General features: G+C 38.8%; 1 protein-coding gene across 1 annotated transcript in view; it reads left to right on the forward strand.

The window, feature by feature from the left end:
- The first annotated feature begins 314 nt into the window (after positions 1 to 314).
- LOC128648974 (glutathione S-transferase theta-1) overlaps positions 315 to 21,299 on the forward strand; it is a 108,246-nt gene continuing 87,261 nt past the window's right edge. Inside the window, exon 1 of the mRNA XM_053701972.1 lies at positions 315 to 510. Within this exon, the coding sequence (XP_053557947.1) occupies positions 396 to 510 (115 nt within the window). The 5' untranslated portion in view covers positions 315 to 395. The remainder of the gene's footprint in view (positions 511 to 21,299) is intronic.

Genomic DNA, 21,299 nt, shown 5'->3' on the forward strand with positions numbered 1-21,299 from the left:
GTATATTGTAGATATATATATATATATATATATAAATAAACAATCCCTTTGGTGACTTTTCTACCGTTTTGTTAACTTTACACTAATTTTATGTGTTTTGAAGATAAATAAAAAAAGATAGTATCAATAAATATACTGAAGCACATGACATGGGGAGAGAATCTTCCGCCAGTGAATGAGTTAATGATCAGGAAAATAAAACGTAACTTCAGTGTTGCAGAAATGCACACTGCAACTGCACAGAGATAACGCAAGTGAAAAAAAAAACTAGTGGGCGTGACTAAGAAGTCACTGGTGGGTGTTGGCAGGACGCTATAAAGTACTAGTAGAGGCATTAGCTTAGTTATTTGTGTCCAGCGTTGTCTCCTGTTGGTGTCTTTGAATAACCTGCAGCCATGTCGGACACCACTCTTTACGTGGATCTCTTGTCTCAGCCCTGCCGTTCAGTCTTCATATTTGCCAAGGTCAATAACCTACCAGTCCAGTTTCGTCAGATTAGTCTCTTCAAAGGTCAGCGCACGTAATGGGCTACATTGGGAAGGGTGGGGTTTTATCTGCATACATCAGTGATAAAGTGGAGAAGTTGGGGTGAAGGTCCCACCTTGATATGTCTAGGATTAATATCACGTGCAAAGTTCAAGTTGCATAAAAATACTTCTAAGTGGAAAAACATGTTAAGTGTTCAGTATCTGCGGACTGTCATAACGCTACACATTTGCACTGCTTTGTGTGGAGCCAATGAGTTTATTAGTGTAAAAAGTGGGAGCAGAGAGTAGTTGAATAACTTCACTGCTTTACTGTGTGGAGCCAATGAGTTGATTTGATTTGTGTAAAAATTGCTTATTCATTCTGGGAGTGGGAGCAGAGAGGCCGTGGATGGGTTTCAACTTTTTAGCAGTATGGCTTCTGCTTAATATTTTTTTATCTCAAGGTTGGTTTGAGAAAAAAAAATGTGAAAGAGATGTGGAAGCAATTAAATTACTTCTATTGCAGAAAAAGTTTAGGTTATTTTTTTTTTAAATATATATATTTTATTCAATCTTATAACTAAATAAAAAGAAAAAAAGGGAATTCTGAGCACTAGAAATAGTAGCCTAATTTACTAACGTGATTACTCATTTATAAATGATGTTTTTATTTGTCTTTGTATTAATGCGATTTGCAATTTAATACATATTCCCAATTTGTCTAAAACATCCCCTCTTTTCTTTATATGACTTATGCTATAGCAACAAAACTATAAGAAATAACACAACTGTATTTACCAGATATGTTGCCCAAGTACAGTATAATATTCTAAAAGTGAGATTACAATCATAGAAGCATAGATATTGACGGCAGATAAGAGCCATAGGCAGAGGCGTAACTAGAAACCACAGGGCCCCGGTGCAAGAATCTAAGAATGGGCCCCCCACTGCCCCTCCCCCTTCCAAAAAAATGTGAATTTAATACATATCATTTTTAAAAAAAATAATTTACATTTAACACACAAAAAAAATGTGAATCAGATTACATGTCTGCAAAAGGAGGTACCCTGTGCCCACAGTCTGTGAGATGGTCTGACCCCCTATTACTGTATATATATATATATATATATATATATATATATATATATATATATATATATATATATATATATAGTGACACTATTTAACCCCCCAGTACTGTATATAGTAAGTTAGTGACACAGTCTGTATATAGTGACACTGTTTAACCCACCAGTACTGTATATAGTGAGTCAGTGACACAGTCTGTAATCTGCCGGTGAGATGGCTGGCCTGACCCTACCCGCCCAGTACTTTATAAAGTGACCACAGTAGTCAGTGACATGGTCCACCCCCCCATACTGTATATAGTGGTACTGTATAGTGACACTGTTTAACCCCTGCCCCCCCATGCTGTAGTAACAAGGTCTGTAATTTGCTGGTTCCACAAACATACACATATACATGCATAAATACACACACAGTCACATACATACATACACACATACATACCAATGTAAAACAGAAACACTAACCCCTGTAGTCATGCCACACTCACATGATATCAGTGCACGCAGTGGTAGGTTAACGTTTTTTATTAAAAAAAAAAATTCTGAAAACATTTTTATATATATATATATATATATATTTTTTTTTTAAGCTGGCCCCCACCCTCAGGGGCCCAGTCGCACCTGCGACCTCTGCACCCCCTGTAGTTTCGTCCATGGCCATAGGCCCAGCAAGTCCGCCCGATATTACCTAACAGTATATACTTATCTAGTTGTAGTATGCTTGTCCCAGGCATTTTTAAAGTCCCCGACAGTGTTTGTAATTACTACCTCTTGAGGATGTTTATTCCATAAATCAATCACTCTTTCTGTAAAGAAAGTGCTTCCTCAAATTACTCCTGACTCTACCACCCTTCAGCTTGAGATTATGTGGGTTTATAGTTGGTTTCTGTGGAATGACAAGGTTGAATGACAAAATGGAATGCCCATGGACTTTAATGGGATGTAAAGTTAAAAATGCTATAGCAACAAAACTATGAGAAATAACAAAAAGATATTTACCAGATATGTTCCCCCCCCCCCAAATACATTAGCATATTCTGAAAGTGAGATTGATATTATAGCTGCGTTCTATGGAATGACAAGGATAAATGACAAAATGGAATGCCCATTGATTTACAGTTAAACTATTCTCTCTACAAAACTTGTAATAAAAAAGTAAATGATGGGCACTTTCATTGATCAAAATCAATGTAGACGCTAAATTAGATACATAATTACCCTTTCATTTTATTATACATAAGGGAATAAATGCTTAGTCGTTGCTTTCTCACAGGCCAACACCTTAACCCCCCCCCCCTTGTTCTTCTACCAATAAGACGCACACAACGGTATTGGGAGAAAATGACCAACGTGGGTCACGTTTATTAAAAAATCAAACCGACTAAACTTTGTTTATACTTAAACATAACTTAATGCATGGCGGCAATTGAGTTCCCTAATCTATCTCCTGTCTGAGAGGCCGAGGCCCAGTTTAAGATATATTTGCAGTGGGGCTGTCCCGGGCGACATCCGCTATCAGCAGTATATCAGGCTTTATTTTGAGTTCTTCTGGACTGCTATGTGGAGGGAGGAGTGCCCCAGGCCCGTGCCTAAGGCTGGTTGCTCCCCTCTCAGCCATGGCCGTCCCTCCGCCCTAAAAATTGATAACTGGGCCTAGACCTCCCGCTAGAGCATTATTGGCCTTTGTGTCTGCAAGGACCACCCTGACACCACCAACCGTATGAGCCGAATAGTGGCAGGATAGACCAAAGTTACGATGCATGGTCTTACCAGGGCTAGCTCAACTAGACCTACCCTCGCCATGCAGCACCAGCAACCCCAAGAAAGCCGTCAACTCAAGCCAACCATTCCAACCTGGAAGGGCGGATGGGAAACTTAAGGACCTTCACAGGAAGCAGAAAGAGGACTGGGATCTTCCTGCATCACCTTTTTAACTGGCTGGTAAGACCAATCTCCATAACTGCAACATTGTTGCTCTCTCACTTCTCTTCATACCTCCTTCATTCCCATCCCTCCAAGCCTTAAAGTTAAGGTAAACTTTGATGAATGAAAGCCCTTTTTTAAAAAATACTATTAAAAACAGGGGCACTTTCATTCATCAAAGTTTAGAAAGCAGCCGTTTTGATTAAAAACTTACCTTTTGTTCTTTTCACAGCCAGAGTAGCTTCCCCCACCCGGTGATTCTCTCTTCACACGTCAGCAATGACTAAGCCGGCTTCCTCCAATCACGGCATGGCCTCAGGCAATGACTCCCCTGGGGGGAATGCCGTGATTGGAGGAAGCGGGCTTAGTCATTGCTGAAGTGTGAAGAGAGGATCTCCAGGTGGGGGAAGCTGCTCTGGCTGTGAAAAGAACAAAGGTAAGTTTTTGTTTTTTTTAATCAAAGCGGCTAGTTTCTAAACTTTGATGAATGAAAGTGCCCCTGTTTTTAATAGTATTTTTAAAAAACGGGCTTTCATTCATCAAAGTTTACCTTCACTTTAACCCTTAGTGTCGTTCCAATCTCAGTCAGGACTTTACACTATCATTCTGCCGTTCCTCTGCCCTCAATGCATAGACAATTTCTGTGTAAAATGACAAATCAAGCTGTAACCAATCATAACGCAACTCCGTTGGTATCAAAACCAAGGGAGTTATTATCTTGCTGGATGCCAAAGGGGGCGCGTTACGATTGGCTACAGCGTGATTCGTTATTTTACACAGAAATAGACTGTTATGGGTGGAATGTATAAAAAAACTAAAAGATAATTATTTATATATTTTAGCCTCTACAATGATTTTGATCAATGAAAGTGCCCATCATTTACTTTTTTTTAATTACAAATATTGTTGAGAGAATAGTTTAAAATCACTTATAGTTATAGTTTGTTATAGTAACCAAACTGAGACATATCACATAGATATTTACCAGATATATACCATAAATACAGTATCATATTCTGAATGTGAGATTACATAGGATTATAGCTGCTTTCTATGGAATGCCCATAGACTTTAATGGGATGTAAAGTTAAAATGTATAGAGCAACAAAACTGATACATATGAAATATATATTTACCAGATATGTTCTCCATGTACAGTAGCATCTTCTGAAAGTGAGTATAAGTAGGATTACAGCTGTTTTTTGTTGAATAACAAGGGTGAATGACAAAATGGAATGTCCATAGACTTTAATGGGATGTAAGTGAAAAGGGCTGTTATAGAAACAAACTATGAGACATAAACTATATACCAGCTGTTTTTCCCAAGTACAGTTGGAGATTCTGAATGTGAGATTACATGGAATTATATAGCTGCCTTCTATGGAATGACAACATTTAAAAAACATAGACTTTAAAGGGATGTAAAGTTTAAAAGTGCTATAGCACAACATCTGATAGACATATCACATAGATATTTACTAGATAGGTTCCCCAAGTACAGTATCATAATCTAAAAGTGAGATTATGTGGGATTATAGCTAAATGTCAAAATGCAATGCCTATAGACTTTAATGGAATGTAAAGTAAAAGTCCTATAGCAATACAATTATGAGACATATCAAGAAGATATTTTGAAAGTGAGATTTTGTAAGATTATAGCTGCTTTCTATAGAATGACAAGGGTGAGTAACAAAGCGGAATGCCCATAAAATTTTATGGGATGTAAATCTAAAAGTGCTGTAGGAAAAAAACTAAACTGAGACATATCACATAGATATTCATCATATATATTCCTCAAGTACAATAGCTGACTGTGAATGTGAGATTACTTGGAATATAGCTGCTTTCTGTGGAATGACAAGTATGAATGATAACATTGATTGTTCTTAGATTTGCCAGATACTCCCCAAGTAGAAAAGCAACTTCTGAAAGAGATTATAGCTGCTTTCTATGGAATGACAAGGGTGAGTGACAAAATAGAATACCCATAGACTTTAATAGGATGTAAAGATAAGTGTTATATAGTAACCAAACTATGAGACATATCACACATGTACTTACCAGATATATTCCCTAAAGACAGTATCAGATTTATTTACTCTTAAAGTGAATGTAAATTTTGATGCTAAAGTGCCCGGTTTTTAAAAATTCGATTAAAAACAGGGGCACTTTCACATGATGCTTCTATGTGCAGCAACCAATCAGCAGCTAGTGAGCATATCTAGATATGCTTTTCATCAAAGAATATCAAGAGAATAAAACAAATTAGATAATATAAGTAAATTAGAAAGATGTTTAACATTGCATTCTCTTTCTAAATCATAAAAGAAAAAATGTGGGTGGCATGTCCCTTTAACCTTTTAAACTTGACATCCGCTCCAGCTTCTCCCGGTCGTCGCAAGCCATTTCTGACATTTTTCAAAAAATAGTTACACATTATATTCAAGCTTAAACCCAATGTCATTTTGCTCAATCAAAAACTGTCTTTGCACAGCATTCTTAAGAGAAAAAGGAGGGCTCCCGTTCCCTTTTCGAATGTTTTAAAATTGGATTCTACTCTAAAATGATAGTTGTATTTATAAAATATTGCCAATTATTCTAGTTTGTGGTCTTCAAAAAGAAAGATAATTTGTTCAGCAGATAAAGCTATAGCAGTACGGCAAGTGCTATTCAACCCATAATAAACTTTTTTTTCCAGAATCTCAGTATTTTTAGGCATGACCAGAAGTAATGAAGAATATTAGCATTAGGTAATTTTGCATTTTAAACAGCATGGAATCTCTGAATTTATTCCCCATTTAAATCTACTATGTTGTGTTATATAGAACATCAACAATATCTTCGTTAGTTGTTCTCTGGAAAAAGCAGCAAGAGAAGCTTTTCTTCTTAAATGGAAAGAGTCCACAGCTGCATTAATTACTTTTGGGAAATAAGAACCTGGCCACCAGGAGGAGGCAAAGACTTAAATACTCATCCCACTCCCCTCATCCCCCAGTCATTCTTTGCCTTTCGTCCCACGAGGTTGGCAGAGACGTGTCAGACGGACCTTGAGGACAGTTGTTGCGCATCCTGCATCATCCCTTGTCTTTAGGGGATATTCTCCTCCCTATGAAGATGGAGTCCTTGCTTGGGGCTTCTCCTGGATGGGAGGTGGAAGGGTGGGATTGTTCCCCCTGGGGTCTTGCTGGCTCCAAGCAGACTTGTTGGGCCGTTATTTGATAGATCTTTAGGTCTACAACCTTGTTGTCTGGTTTCAGAGTCAGGTTGTACTTGTACTCTCTGGGAATGGCTGTGCTATCCTGTTTCAGGATTCTTTTGTTCCCCTGTCTTGGATCCCTGAGGTTGGGTTAGCCCAGCTGGGTGCGGGTCTGCAGGTCAGGTTGGCCGGGCAGTCTAGGGCACTGCGTTCGGGTCGCAGTCTCCTCTGTATGTGTGAACTTTGTGGAGTCTATCCTGTTAGCTTAGTCTGCTAGGGTATAGATTTTCCTTTCAACTTGCTCCATTGATTAGAAGAGGGTTTACTCTTCCTTTGGGTTCTGAGGGTATACTCTCCTCCGGGGGCCTCGATAGAGGTTTTGTGTTCCCCTTGTTTTAGGGATCTGTGTGTAGGTTTGGCGACCTAGGTTGCCTGGAGCGTGCCCTCTGTCTGGGGGTTGCTTTTCCTGTCTGTTTCTTGCTTGACTGCTTCTTCCTCGCAAGTACCCTCTGTGTCGTCCTGTTATGGTCTCTGTGTTCTCAAACTTGGGGTTTTTCACCTGGGTGTATTACACACTATTCATGGTCGAATACTTTGGTATTCTATGGTCAGACACTGGGAGGACTTTGCCTCTTCAGTTGCATTCCGTGCTTGCAGGATGTTGGAGATACGTCTGGTCTGTCTCTGTGCCCGGTCTTATCCCGGGTTTCGCTTGGTATAGGCGTGGCCTCCTTTCCCTGTTTGGGCCCCTTTGGGTCTCTGTGAGCTGGGCTCTCACTTGGAGGTGTACTTTGTTTGTATTAGGGGACCTTTGGCTTTCCTTGGTTCTCCTTCTCTTTGTTCCCTTGGGGGTTTCGGCTGATGTCTCCTTAATTTGTGGAGATGAGTGGTATGGGGACTGTTTGTTGGGCGAGGGTGTCTCCTGGAGGACTGTTGGCTCAGTCGAGTCCGTTTGCGGTCTCTAGTTTGGCTTCTGGACTAACTGCGAGTCAGTGTCATTGGGGCTTTTCCTTTTTTAATTTTCTTGGCTTCGGACGAAGCAGGTTTTTTTATTGGGTTGAGGTTCATTCCTGGGGCCCTCAGTATGGGCCGTCTTGGCATTCAGTGTCCTCTATAGCTTGGGTATTGTTTTCCCCAGAAGTAATGAATGCAGCTGTGGACTCTTTCCATTTAAGAAGAAAAACATAAATTATGCTTACCTTATAATTTCCTTTTCTTCTGATGGAAAGAGTCCACAGCTCCCCACCTGTAATTTTCTGTGGGGCATCCTTATATTCTTCTGGCACCTTTCACCCTGATGTTTCTTCTACTGTTCCTTGTTCCTCGGCAGAATGACTGGGGGATGAGGGGAGTGGGAGGAGTATTTAAGCCTTTGGCTGGGTTGTCTTTGCCTCCTGGTGGCCAGGTTCTTATTTGCCAAAAGTAATGAATGCAGCTGTGGACTCTTTCCATGAGAAGAAAAGGAAATTATCAGGTAAGCATAATTTGTTTTTTCAACTCTCCGTAAACTTCTATCTACCACTTGTCGATCAACACTATGCAACCCTATATTACTCCACTTATAGACTGTTTCTCCAAGAGAATTTCATGATTTACATTGGTAATTAAATTATACAAGGGAGAGAGAGAGAAAATTTGCCATTCTTGAAAGCGTTAATAGTAGGTACTAAAATTGTCCGATCCCATTGTGTACCATATAATCTATGTAATTTAATACAATATTGTTTTACCTGTAGATAAGTAAAACCATGTTTTTTCATCCAAAACATACCGGTCCTTTATTCTATCAAAAGAGAATATACAAGCCTCTCCCTGTATTTTACGTCCCATACTTGATGTACTCAAGATAATCCATGATTCTTCAAAAATTTAGCATTCTGTCCCAATTGGAGGTTCCAGTTATTATTAATCTCTAAATATTTGGAAACTGAGAAATTATTTAAGATTGTGCATGTTCGATGCCAAGCAATAATAGAATCTCGCAGAAACCTTGTGTTTTTTTTTTTCCTCTTCTATAATTCAGCAGATTATAGGGGAAAAAAAAACATTCCCTGGCTTCAGATTCTTCCAAGAAGGTTTTAATCCCTTCTTGTAATTGTACACTTTATTCTAGCAGGGTATAATAGTCTAGCTTTTAAATCTAATTTTATCATTTTGCATGCATAATGGAGCCATCACTCTGTGCTTGTTAGAAGTTTCAACCGAAAAATCATTAAATAATAAAATCTGTTTGCCTCTAAACTCTTTAGCACTATTCTTTGCTCTATACGCCCTCATGGTATGTATATTTTCCCTGGAAATTCAGAAGTTTTAAAATAACAGGCCTTTTAGAATAAACTCCTTCACTTTCCTTATCGTTCCCATTTAATGTATCCTTTCTATTACGGGGAAAAAATTTGTCTCATTCAATCCTAACCATCGGCTAGATTACGAGTTGTGCGGTACTAACTTGCAAGTTATTGTCACCACTCACTTACCTACAGCGCTGGTATTACAGGTTTAGGGGCTAGGTTTTTTTTTTATTTATTTTGGGTGACTTTTTATATTTTGATAGGGCTATTAGATTAGGTGTAATTAGTTTAAATATCTGATAATTTCTTTTTTTATTTTGTGTAATTTAGTTAAAGGGACACTGAACCCAAATTTTTTCTTTTGTGATTCAGATAGAGCATGCAACTTTCTAATTTACTCCTATTATCAAATTTTCTTCATTCTCTTGGTATCTTTATTTGAAACGCAAGAATGTAAGTTTAGATGCCGGCCTTTTTTTGGTGAACACACTGTTGTTCTTGGTGATTGGTGGATAAATTCACCCACCAATAAACAAGTGCTTTCCATGGTCTGAACCAAAAAATAGCTTAGATGCCTTCTTTTTCAAATAAAGAAAGCAAGAGAACGAAGAAAAATTGATAATAGGAGTAAATTAGAAAGTTGCTTAAATGTGCATGCTCTATCTGAATCATGAAAGAAAGAATTTGGGTTCAGTGTCCCTTTTTAATTGTTTTTAATTTTAGGTAATTGATCTAATTGTAGTGTAAGGTTAGGTGTTAGTGCCATAACGCTGCTTTTTCACTCATGACGCAAAACTCGTAATCTAGCCGCATGTTAATAGATCTTTTGCTACAAAACTTTGTAAATCTACTGAGAGTCCTATAATTCTAATATTTCTACGTGCCCTATTTTCTATGCCCTCTAATTTAGCTTCAATATTCTCTACCTGTTTTATAATTGTCAGTTTCCCTAGCCTCCAATTCCGACACCCTTTGTTCAATATGGGTTAATTGGTTAGCATACTGCTTAACTTCATTAGATAATGACTTTATGCTACTCTGAATAAGATCAAATTTAGGTGAAAGTAAATAATTAATTTGCTTTAATAAATACAAATTTGTGTTATTTTGAAGTGTGTTTTCTTCATTTAAATCCTTAATTATGTCTAAAGTAGATTTATTTCGCTTATCTTGTGTTCAACCTTTTGTGGCCAATTTAGGTGATTTACTCTTGTATATTTATCCATTCAAAATCCTGTGATAAGAAAAGAAAAAAAGACAAACAGGTGTATTTAGTACCCTTTAACCTACGTACCTGACAAACAGGTGTATTTAGTACACTTTAACCTATCTACGTGACTATGTAACAACTTTTTTTTATAGCATACACATGCCCTTATTCAAATCTTGGATGTGAGGAACAGGCCTATACAATATTAGGCAAGAGAACATCAAATACTAAGTACTAAAGTAACGTTTGAGAAATTCAGTATATAGCAATACCCATTTCCTTATTAATACATTTAGTGTAGAGAACATGGTAAATTGTTCCAGGCAACCATAGCAGAAATAACATTCAAAATTTCTGATTAGGAATAAGATACACTCTCACTCTGACCTATCTTCAAAGAAAGACAAATATCTTATAAGACAAAAATAACATTGATGCCTAAATATGCTTATAAATAAAGCCACATACTCAAAAAAGGAGAGTGCTACAGAGTTCAGCAAATTGTTCTGTATCAGTCCCAGCTTTTTAATAAAGGGTTAAATAGTTTTTCTTTCTTATATCCTTTCTTCTCTTCCCCCTTCCTTTATCCTCCATCTTCTCGCATTCCCAGAGGCATCCACTGCTAAAACACTTAAGGCCAGTTCAATTAGGCATACAGCAAAAAGATCTCATGTATACTTAATGCTTCTTAATTATGTATAGACACAGAATTATGCCAATGGCCTCCTGTAATTTATAGCCACATCTATTTTGCAGATCCAAAGCTATATGTTTCCATCAGGCACAGCAGATCATGTTCCAATCAGAGCATACAGTTATAAATCCAAAATAGTCACCATTTCTCCTCAGCCTGACTGATGCTTGATCTTCCATAATGCTTTTTACACTAGATTCTTGTTAGATGCTAAGTCCTATTTTGCAGCAGGTTTGAAAAGAATTAAGCATTCACCCACACATTCCACTTCTAATGCATTTAGATCGAGCCACATTAGGCAGAGAAAGAGGAGTCCTTGCATTCAGTAATGCCATTTAAAACATTGGCTATAAAACATGAATCAACTATAGCAGGACAGTGGTATAATCTTCAGTTATTTTGCTTGACAAGAATATTGTATTCTCATCAGACTCTGCAGATCATCCTTCAGTCAATGCATGCGATAATATTCCCAATATAGGCACTATTTCTACTCAGCCTGCTTATTATCCAATAGAAAAATCGAAGAAGTGCCTCATAGGGTAATACAATTAAGTGCATCAATGGTAAAATCAGAAGAAGCAAAGTACACCTCACATTTAGGGAAGCACCAGAAGGTGCTGTAATTGCAGTCCCTTCTCTAGAACACAGGGATATAGGTCAGTAAGGTTTCCAGCTGCAAACGATGGATCCAAAGTTGAGCTTTATGTCAGTAATATCAACTGCTTGTAATAAACGTCCCAACAAGTGTGCATCAAAGCAATTGGATAAAAGATAATATTTTTTATTGGTAAACACAGAAAATACAGTGACTCGTTTCTCAGTTAAAAACAGTTTCCTCAGGCTGATTGCTTATTATCCAAAGAGGTCAAAACTAATAAAGCTCCCAAACTTATATGCATAATCCTCCATAATGCTTTTTACACAGGGTTCTTGTTGGATGGTAGGCCCTACTATTTTGCAGGAGCTTTGTGAAAAATGAAGCATTCGCCCATGCATCCACTTCCAATGCATTTAGAACCAGTTCAATTGGGCAGGGAAGACAAGAGAAGAAAAAAAGAACAAAGAAAGCCACTTGCATTCCAAATTGTCCTTGAACTTATATATAGGTGTAGGATTATGCCAGTGAGCACCTGTATTTCATTAGTCACCACAGTTATTTTGTCAAGCAAGAATAATATATTTCCAGCATGCAATGCAAATCCTATTCCAATAAAAGCACAGAGTCCATACAAGAAAACCAGTACTTATCTACGCACATAGCCAGGGATAGGTTATCTTCTTTCCAATGCTTATGTAGACTTGACGGTAGGGAAGCCATCAGCTGGGCCTGCCATGCTGAAGCTAATTCAATAGTGATATTATGCAGCATTCCACTCTCCCTTGCATTCAGGGGGAAAGCGTATTGTGGCAAGCCGGTCTGTCTCACACCCAGATGGCGGATATCCTTCACTGTCGTCATTACGGGGGGACATTCACCTCTGGCCTGTTTGTGCTACGACCTTCACTTGGTCGGCCCTTATGACCGATATCGGGGGAGGTGATCCAGCTGTGAGGTCTTCACTCCAGGGAACTTGCAGTGGAAGTCCGGAGGAGTTTATGTTAGTGCGTCCAGCACGCTTGCCACGCCTACCGAAAGTTATACCGGCATTCCATTTTGTAATTAATTTTTTAATTACATGGAAAGCAGCTATAATTCCATTTAATCTCACTTTTAGAGTCTGCTACTGTACATGGGGAACACATCTGGTAAAAATGTATGTGATTATAAATGGATTAAAGCTTTGTTGCTATAGCACTTGATTACCCATTCCCCATTTTTGCATAACCAACATGGTTATATTAATATACTTTTAACCTCTGTGATTACCTAGTATCTAAGCCTCATTCGGCAGCCCCTTGATCACATGGCTATTTATTTTCTATTGACTTGCATTTTAGCCATTTAGTGTAGTGTCAACCACAGCTCTACGGTAGAGAGCACAATGTTATCTATATTGCACACTTTGATTAGCAGCCTCTAGTTATGAAAACCTAATAAAAAAAAAAGGATGTGATAAGAGGCTGTCTATAGTGGCTTAGAAACCGGCAGTTTAAATGTTATAAAGTATTTTTATATATCAATTTTGATGTTGACTGTCCCATTAACATTATATTCTAATTAAAGTTTATGGGCATTCTACTTTGGCATTCAACCTTGTTATTCCATAAAAAAGCAACTATAGTTCAATGTAATCTTGCTTTTAAAATATGCTATTGTACTTCGGTTATATATCTGGTAAATGGCTATGTGGTATGACTCATAGTTTTCTCACTATAAGATTGCTAACTTTACATCCCATTAGTCTATGGGTATTCCATTGTGTCATTCACCCTTGTCATTCCACAGAAAGCTGCTATAATTCTATATAATCTGTATTTCAGAATTTTGCTACTGTATATAGGGAACATATCTAATAAATATATATGTGATTAGATATGTCTTAGTTTTTGTGCTATAGCACTTTTGACTTTACATCCGATTAAAGTATATTGGTAATTCACCCTTGTCATTCCATAGAAACCAACTATAATTTCACATAGGACTCTATTTATCATTGGTCTTGCGGACCTGATCCGTCAGTGCGGATTAGGTCCGCAAGACCTCGCTAAATTCGGAGAGCAATACGGTCTCCGCATTTAACATTGCACCAGCAGCTTACAAGAGCTACTGGTGCAACGCCGCCCCCTGCTGACTCGCGGCCAATCGGCCACCAGTAGGAGGGTGTCAAGCAACCCGATCGTACTCGATCAGGTTGATTTCCGGCTATGTCTTTCCTCCTGCTCAGAGCAGGCGGACAGGGTTATGGAGCAGTGGTCTTTAGACCACTGCTTCATAACTTGTGTTTCTGGCGAGTCTGAAGACTCGCCAGAAACACGGCCCTTCAAGCTCCGTACGGAGCTTGATAAATATGGGCCTCAGTCTCCATTTTAGAATCTTCTCCTGTTTTAGGGGAATATATCTAGTAAATATCTATGTGATATGTCTCAGTTTTTGTGCTATAGTACTTTTAAACTTTACATCACTGTAAAGTCTATGGTTATTCAATTTTGTCATTTACTCTTGTCATTCCATATAAAGCAGGTTTAATTCCATAGAAAGCAGGTTTAATCTCACTTTCAGAATTTGCCTCTATACTTGGGAAATATATATGGTAGATATCTATGTGATGTATCAGTTTGGTTACTATAATATTTTAAACTTCACAATTTATTAAAATCTATGGGCATTCCATTTTGTCTTTTACCTATGTCATTCCATAGATAGCAGCTATAATCCCACTTAGGGGCCTATTTATCAAGCCGTCAACTTACCAATACGCTCGCCTAACATCGCTGCCGCGGATCTGAATACGCTCTCCAAAGTTACCAAAAAAGCTGTCAAAAAGCCACGCACCATGTACGGGGCGATGTGCAGCGGACTGTTGTTAACTAACAGTCATCGATTTCGCTGCTCTTCGGCTTTTTCCCAGCTTTATTGGTATACTGTCGCTAAACACTGCCACTGTCCTGTTTTACCCCTAAACCGCCACTCCCGGAGCCCACCGCCACCTATATTATGTTATTGACCCCTAATCTGCCGCCCCTACAATACATTTATTAACCCCTAATCTGTCGCCGCCATTATTCTAAATGTATTATCCCCTAAACCTAAGTCTAACCCTAACACCCCCTAACTTAAATATTATTTAAATAAAAATTAATATTAACTAAATTATTCCTATTTAAAACTAAATACTTACCTGTAAAATAAACCCTAAGCTAGCTACAATATAACTAATAGTTACATTGTGTCTATCTTAGGGTTTATTTTTATTTCACAGTTTGTATTTATTTTAACTAGGTAGAATGAACTAGATAGTAATAACTATTTAATAACTACCTAGCTAAAATAAATACAAAAGTACCTGTAAAATAAAACCTAACCTACGTTACAATAACACCTAACACTACACTACAATTAACTAAATTAACAACAATAAAATTTAAATTAAATTAGCTAAAGTACAAACCCCCCCCCCCACTAAATTACAGAAAATAAAAAACAAATTACAGATATTTAAACTAATTACACCTAATCTAATAGCCCAATCAAAATAAAAAATAAAGCCCCTCCAAAATAAAAGAAAAAGCAAAACCCTAGCCTAAACTACCAATAGCCCTTAAAAGGGCCTTTTGCGGGGCATTGCTCTTTTACCTGGGAAAAAAAATACAAACAACCCCCCAACAGTAAAACCCACCACCCACACAAACAACCCCCAAATAAATTACTAACTAAAAAAACCTAAGCTCCCCATTGCCCTGAAAAGGGCATTTGGATGGGCATTGCCCTTAAAAGGGCAGTTGGCTATTTTGCAGGTCCAAAGTCCCTAACCTAAAAAATAAACCCACCCAATACACCCTTAAAAAAATCCTAACACTAACCCCATGAAGATTCACTTACTGGGAGAAGTCTTCATCCAAGCGGCAAGATGTCCTCAACGAATCTGGCAGAAGTCTTCATCCAGACAGCATCTTCTATCTTCATCCTTCTGGCGCGGAGCGGGTTCATCTTCAAGACATCCGACGCAGAGCATCCTCTTACGATGTCTTCTTGCTGAATGAATATCACTTTAAGTGACGTCATCCAAGATGGCGTCCCTTCGATTCCTATTAGGTGATAGAATTCTATCAGCCAATCGGAATTAAGGTAGAAAATAATCCTATTGGCTGATATTTGCTGTTCCAATCAGCCAATAGAATGCAAGCTCAATTGTATTGGTTGATTGGATTATTGGATATATTAATACACTTTCTACCTCTGTGGTTACCTTGCATCTAAGCCTCTTCTGACAGCCCCCATATCACATGGCTATTTATTATCTATTAACTTGCATTTTAGCCAATTAGTGCTGTGTCAAGCAGAATGTTATCTATATGGCACACCTGAATTAGCACTCTTGTTTTGTGAAAAGCTAATAAAAAAAAAAGCATGTGATAAGAGGCAGTCTGTAGTGGCTTAGAAACAGACAGAAATATAGAGGTTTAAATGTTATAAAAGTATATTAATTTAACAGTGTTGGTTGTGCAAAGCTGGGGAATCGGTAATAAAGGCATATTCTATATATTTTTTTAAACAAGAACAATTTTGGTGCAGATTTTTCCTTTAAAGGGATAGTCAAAATTAAACTTTCATGATTCAGATAACGCATGCAATTTTAATAATACGACTTTAAAAATTGCTTTATTCTCCAGTTAATCAGCATTTTGAGCAGGTGCTTTTATAAGCATTTATTATAAGAAAGTAAAAAAAGTTCTTCCTCTGGGGAAGAGTGATCTTCTGATGTGATGATAAAGCTTCTATAATTAGATTTCAAGGTTAACGACTTCTTTTGTCTCGGCTTGAACTAAAATTTGCCACAGTAATGGGTATACGGAGAGTTCTTTTGCCCTGGATAAAAATCTTAGTCTAGAGTATATTTGGCAATGTTGTTGTCGCTCCTTCCGCCAGTCCAGAAATTTGGAGACCAATCCAGTTTGAAATACGTCAGTGGAACAATTAAATAAATCTGTATGAAGGTGTGTGCAGGATCTGGAGACCATGGGAGTAAATTGTTCCAGTTCCTAGGTCAGTAAAAGATACATTTCTATTCTACTCTGTTCATGTTTCCTAAGAAGGAAGGAGCATTCAGGCCTATTCGGATCTGACAACCTTTAACTCTCATCTGTTTATTTTTTATCTAGTCTAGTTTCAGTTTTGGACAGCTATAGGGGTCGATTTATGAAGCAGCGGATGCTGCTTCCAATCCACTCCGCTTCAGATCTGCCTGAAACGAAAGTAAAGAAGCAGCGGTAGTAAGAACACTGCTTCTTAACTCGTTCGCCACCTCTGAGGCGGCGGACAGCAATCAGCCCATTCGGATTTGCAATGCCGCAAATGTGCAGGAGGCGGCATTGCACAAGCGTTTCACGAGAAATGCTTGTGCAATGATAAATGCTGAAAGCGGATCATGTCCATTGTTAAATTGGCCTCATAGTCTTGAAGGGTGTGTGTACTTACACTCCTTTTCTTTAGTATCTTTGCTTTCTTGGACAGACCTTTTCAGTTGGAGCTCTTCTCTTTGACCTTCCAGGACCTTTTACAATGGTTTTGGAATTTCTTATCTGTGGTCAGAGCTCTGGGACTTGATTATATTTAAAGGGACACTGAACCCAATTTTTTTCTTTTGTGCTTCAGATAGAGCATGCAATTTTAAGCGACTTTCTAATTTACTCCTATTGTCACTTTTTCTTCGTTTTCTTGCTATCTTTTATGTGCATCTAAGTTATTTTTTTTTTGTTCAGCACTTGTTTATTGGTCGGTTAAATCAATCCACCAATCGGCAAGAACAACCCAGGTTGTTCACCAAAAATGGGGCGGCATCTAAACTTACAATATTGCTTTTCAAATAAAGATACCAAGAGAATGAAGAAAATTTGATAATAGAAGTAAATTAGAAAGTTGCTTAAAATTGCATGCTCTATCTGAATCACAAAAGAAAAAATTTGGGTTTATTGTCCCTTTAATTCAAGTCCCTTCTTCACTTTTTTTATTTCTATTTATTTTTTTTTATTAATTTTATATTCCCCATACATATTACACATCTAAATAAACAAGTAACATATCAAGCTTGTATAAACTTATAGAATAGCTTTACAGAAATCATTAACTATCATTTAACTATTAAATTAAAATAAACCTAGGCCCTAATTTGTGACTGGTTTGACTTTGATGAATATGTCGAGTAGAGACCCAAACATGGTCACCTACCGAAAAAGCACGAACAGAAGCTCTATGATGATCAGCAAACCTCTTGTATCTGGAGAGAGCTGAACATAACTGAGAGCGAATACGTTGCCAATAAGTAGTGAGGTTAGTTAAGTGTCGGTCTGCAGCAGGGACCCCTGTGGACTGAGCAGAAACAGGAAAGACACAAGGTTAGTAACCTGCTGCAGCTTGAAATGGAGAACATCGTAGAGAAGAGTGTCAATGAGTGTTCTTTGCCAGCTCAGCTAGGGGCAACAACTCAGACCAGTTGGTATGGAGAGAATTAACAAAAGTTCCGAGAGAGACTTCGAGATCTTGATTCACTCTCTGTCAGCCCATTAGTCTGAGGATGGTAGCTGGACGACAAGGAAATGGTGGTTCCAATGAACTTGCAAAAGGCTCTCAAAAAGACAAAGATGAATTTTGGACCTCTGTCGGAAGTAATATTCACGGGAATGCCATAAAGTCATACCACATGTAACAGAAAAAGAGATGATAACACTTGGGCAGATGGCAGTTTCTTTAAGGGTACAAAATGAGCCAGTCTGTAAAATCGATCTACCACAACCCAGATAACCGTATGATGTTCAGAAGGAGGGAGGTTATGTGTGTTCAAGGTTGTTTGGGAATGAACAACGGTTGGAGTAAGCAAGGCAAGGACCGAGGAGTCTTATTGGCAGCACAAGTCGTGCAGGCATTCACATAATCTAGTGCGTCGGTCTTCATGGTAGGCCACCATACATACTTGAGAAGAAGCTTAAAAGTTCTTGTTAAACCAGGATGTCCTGAAAGTTTACTATCATGAGCCTAGGATAGCACAGGGGTGCGTAGGTTCAGAGGTACAAAGAAGATATCGGGAGCCACGGGGGCTTCAGGAGGCTTTATAGACTGGGCACGTTGCAGTCTTTGAAGAAGAGAGGTGTTAAGTAGCGAGCATTCTGGAGCAAATCATAAAGTTCAGTGATTAACTGAATAGGATAGCCATTCTTGAGAGTGATGTTGTTAAGGGCTCTGTAGTAGCTACAGGGTCTGAGCCCACCATCCTTCTTACTGACAAAAAAGAAGCCAACTCCGGCAGGAGAAGAGGAGGGGCGAATAAAACCTTTAGCTAGGTTCTCTTGAATATACTCCTCCATGGCCCTGGTTTCAGATTTTGGAGAGTGGATAAGTCCTCCCTTTAGGAAGTGGGGCTCCAGGATAGAGGCTAATCTTGCAGTCTTAAGGACTGTGGGGTGGCAGCACATCAGCTGCTATCTTTTCAAACACATCAGTAAAATCTGCGTAAATTGAAGGAAGGCTTGAAGAGGTAGGAGATGCTCTAGAGACCGGACGTGTAGGAGGACGGGAAGGAAGGATTCTACGAGTTCTGTCACTCTCAGCTTGTCTCTCCTGAAAGCGAGAGTCCAGAGTAATACAAAGTGCTATGAATTCATCCAAGGAAGTAGGGACATCACGATAGGTAAGCTCGTCCTTGATGCATTCATGCAAACCTCTCCTAAAGGCTGCCTTGAGAGCACTGCCATCCCAACTGATCTCGAGTGCCAAAGAGCGAAACTCAATGGCGTATTGTGCAACAGTTCTATTACTCTGGTGGAGATCCAAGAGTGAGTGCTCTGCAGCAGCAGCGCGGCTGGAGGTCCCGAATACAGAATATAATGCAGAAGTGAAGGCATCAGCATCGTTCAGGAGTTGAGCACTCTGTTCCAGAAGAGGAGAGACCCAGGCTAGGGCCTTGTCTTTCAGTAAGGAAACAATAAAAGTGAGCTTTGACTGATTAGACTGGCAGGTGTGGGGGTCATTGCGAAAGTGCAGCCTGCACTGATTCAGGAAACCCCTACAGTCGGTAGTGCCATCATACTTGTCAAGCAAAGGTATCTGGGGTATACTTCCAAAAGCAGGGGAAGGAGCACTAGCAGCAGGTACTGGCTGTGTAACAACAGGAGCAGCGTTCTTTTCAGCAACCAGTGAGGAGAGCAAAGTGGTTATAGCCTGTGGTTTTGAATCCACACTCTGCAATTGTGCGGTATGTGATCCCAGCGTCAGACCCTGACAAGTAACTGCATTTGCTACCTCATTTGGGTCCATGGCCCAAGTATAATGTAATGTTAGTGGAATATTGCACTATCAGACCAAACTTGGCCAGTAGTCTTCTTATCCTGGCGTCAAGCTGGAATGATAGGGAATATCCCAGAGCAGAGAGAGTTTACAAAATGAGGTAAACAGTATTCACATCAATAGACTGGTCAGGCAGGCAGATTTCAGCAACAGAATGGCAATCCAATATTTTAGGGTTAAGCAGAGTAGTCAAACAGGCAGAGTTCATTAACAGTAAAGCAATTCAGGGGTTAAGGCAAGCAGAGCAGTCAAACAGGCAGAGTTCATCAACAGTGAATCAATACAGCAATTTAGCATACAGATATACAGCACCCAGGAACACAAAAAGAAACACCTATACTTGGGCACAGGTGAGAGAGACTGAGGCCTTTACATAGGGAAGACAGGGCGGACGGTGATGTCATCACCATGCTGCAGCTACACTGCCGTATCCCTAGCAACAGGAGGAGTGCCTTTGTCCGTGGCAACGGCCACAGCAGAGAGCAGCGGGACAAGCGTTGCACAAATGAGCGTCGAGTGCCGGTTAGTATTGCATAGCTCAAAGGACAAAAAAGTACACTGCTCATTTATAAAACATCACTTATTATTTACTACTTAAAAATGGTGACAGCAGCCAACCATGAATACAAAAAATGGATATGCGCAGCACAACAGGCTTACATATTTTGGCGTTCAGCCGTATTCATAGCCTTGCGGGTGTACTTCCTACAATCTAAAATGCCCTTAAAACATTCCTATTGGTTAACAAGAGTGCGCGTCGCCATCATCATACCTTATTTGCCTGGCAAAGACTTCAAAACTTAAAGGGACACTGAACCCAACATTTTTCTTGAATGATTCAGATAGAGCATGCAATTTTAAGCAACTTTCTAATTTACTCCTATTATCAATGATTCTTCGTTTTCTTGCTATCTTTATATGAAAAAGGCATCTAAACTTTTTTTCTAAGTTCAGAACTCTCGACAGCAGTTTTTGATTGGTGGATGAATTTATCCACCAATCAGCAAGGACAACCTAGGTTGTTAACCAAAAATGGGCCGGCATCTAAACTTACATTCTTGCATTTCAAATAAAGATACCAAGAGAATAAAGAACATTTTGATAATAGGAGTAAATTAGAAAGTTGCTTAGAATTTCATGCTCTATCTGAATCACAAAAGAAAAAAATTGGGTTCATTGTCCCTTTAACACTTGATAGAATGTATCACTAAAAACTGATGGTTAACCTCTTAAGGACATATGACGGAATTTTTCCGTCATAAAACAATTGAGCAAACTGAAAGCTGCGTCCTTAAAGGGTTAAACAGGACCCTTATAGCTCACACCAAATATGTGAATACGCGCTCTAAACATTATCATATGAAGCATATTTAGCCCAAGATTGTATATACTCGCACATAGAGGCCTATTTATCAAGGCGTCAACCGCAAATACGCTGGAGTTCCGCAGCGTAATTGTGGAGAGCTTGATTCCCCTTATTTATCAAAGC

Source organism: Bombina bombina, chromosome 2 (genome assembly GCF_027579735.1).
Source record: "Bombina bombina isolate aBomBom1 chromosome 2, aBomBom1.pri, whole genome shotgun sequence".
In the NCBI taxonomy this organism is placed as follows: domain Eukaryota; kingdom Metazoa; phylum Chordata; class Amphibia; order Anura; family Bombinatoridae; genus Bombina; species Bombina bombina.